The sequence below is a fragment of the Gavialis gangeticus genome, unplaced genomic scaffold, assembly GCF_001723915.1.
Source record: "Gavialis gangeticus isolate Ggan-Ray unplaced genomic scaffold, GavGan_comp1, whole genome shotgun sequence".
In the NCBI taxonomy this organism is placed as follows: Eukaryota; Metazoa; Chordata; order Crocodylia; family Gavialidae; genus Gavialis; species Gavialis gangeticus.
This window is the reverse complement of record NW_017729025.1, coordinates 90007103-90009081: the sequence shown is the minus strand read 5'-3', so window position 1 is coordinate 90009081 and position 1979 is coordinate 90007103. Positions and strand designations below refer to the sequence as shown.

Below are 1979 nucleotides of genomic sequence, written 5' to 3'. Positions count from 1 at the left end.
CCTAACCTGAATGAAACCTGCTGGGTAATTAAGTCGGTTTGTCTGTCTGTCTTTGTTTCAGTGGTTAGCATTCTCACCTGGGATATGGGAGACTTGGTTTTTAAAGCCTTTTTCGTACTGTTAACCCATATTGATGCCAGAGTAGAAAATTTAATATAAATTTCTCTCTTAATGATGGCTGTTATGCCTATTCATGTAAATTTACTTTTATATAGTGATTGAGATTTACTTAAACTACTTTACAAAGCAGTGAAAAAGCAGATTAACAGACAGACAGGAATCCTGTTAATTAGTAATAGGCCTATTTTTTTACCACTTATAAACCTTTCCCATGAAATGTATATTTTTTCAGTGAATTCTCTCTTTATTTTTTTTTTTTTAGTTCTTTAGTACAATCAAAAATTTTTCCTAATTCTGAAGGCAAGAACCCAGAGGATCCTCTCTCTGAAGTGAAAGATCCTTTACCTGAAAAACTTAGAAATTCAGTGGTAAGTTGGCTTTTCGTATAAATCAGCCTGAACATTTGATCAGTCTCAGCTGCTATCGCATCTTTTGGTCTGGCATTAAGTTAATTTGCATTTGTTAGGCTCATATATATTCATTGGTGTGGTGTGGCGTGGCTGACATTTAAGGGAGGGGGAGATTAAGGCCATATGGCATTAGAGTCCCACTAACTTTTATTTAACTTCAAGACTTTTAGGTCTCTGTTTATAGGAATTTCAAGTGAAATAATTCATTTAAGGCCTGAGTTATCACTACTAGGTATTTGTGTTGAAAATTTATTCTTTAGAAGACAGATTTAATTTGCATATATACTTTGGCAGTTAGCAACTCATCAAGCATGAAGAACTCTGTGTACATTGTGCACAGTAATTTACACTCAAACATTAATTAAGTAAAAATGTAGCCCAAAACATTTAAAAGTGCAGCTCTTGATTCTTTGAAGTGCATGCATAGGCTGAATTTCAAAAGAAATTAAAAACTTTTCATTGGAGATATAGATAACACATGGAAGGAAATTATATTTGTGATTAATTGTTCTAGATCTGTAAACTTTGTGTGTTGCTTCTGTAACTGATCATATTGAAATGATGCTGTTTCTTTGTCCATACACGCATCTGAAAATATGCAGTATTTAGAGTGCGACCTTTCTTTTGCCCTCCAAAGTTCATTGTAAGTTATTTAAAAAAAAAAAAGGTAATTTAAGGTAGAATGTCCAAAAAGATGAGTGAAGGATAATTTATGGTTTTCTATGACTGGTGTTTTTACTCAAATCTAAGAAGAGTTTTTTTTCCCCCTGTTCAACCTGGGGAGAAGAGCCCCTCACCTTAGATTCATGTAAAAGGCAACAAGCAGGGCAGGCAGCTTCTGCAATTGAAGCTCCATCTCTGGCTTCCAGGCTTGGAGTCCAGAGCCATAGCTGGCACCCTGTGTCCCACACCCTCCCACCCCCTGCTTCGTGCCGTTGCCCCCGTCTTCCCCTTCTATGCCCAGTGCTGCCTCTGCTGCTTACCCTGAATCCCAGCTCCAGCCTTGTATGCGGCGTACATAGTCGCTCCAGTCCCCACCCAGTCAGGAATCAGCAGCCCCCAACCCATCCTGGAGCTGTTGCCACCTCAGCCACTTCTGCCTGGCCAGTGGAGGTTGGGGCAACATGCACGCCATGCTGTAAGCTGGAGTTGGCACTGGAACCACAACTCTGAGGTTAGTGGTATGGGAGGGAGAATGAATTTAAGATGGCCTTTCATAGTTTCTGGGGTTGGAAGGGACCTGAGTAGATCATCTAGTCTGACCCCCTGCCATGGCAGGAAAGAGTACTGGGGTCAAACGACCCCAGCAAGGTGTACATCTAACCTCCTCTTAAAGAACTCCAGGGTAGGAGCCAGCACCACTTCTCTTGGAAGTTGGTTCCAGATCCTAGCCACCCTGACTGTGAAGTAGCACCTCGTGATATCTAGCCTAAATCTACCCTCTGCCAG

General features: G+C 40.7%; 1 protein-coding gene across 6 annotated transcripts in view; it reads left to right on the top strand.

Moving 5' to 3' along the window:
• The window catches only part of PCNX1 (pecanex homolog 1 (Drosophila)), a 159472-nt gene that overhangs the window by 102759 nt on the left and 54734 nt on the right, over positions 1-1979 (top strand). For all 6 annotated transcript variants that reach the window (XM_019519142.1, XM_019519141.1, XM_019519138.1 and 3 more), the window contains one exon: positions 383-488. In XM_019519142.1, coding sequence (XP_019374687.1) covers positions 383-488 — 106 coding nt within the window. The remainder of the gene's footprint in view (positions 1-382; positions 489-1979) is intronic.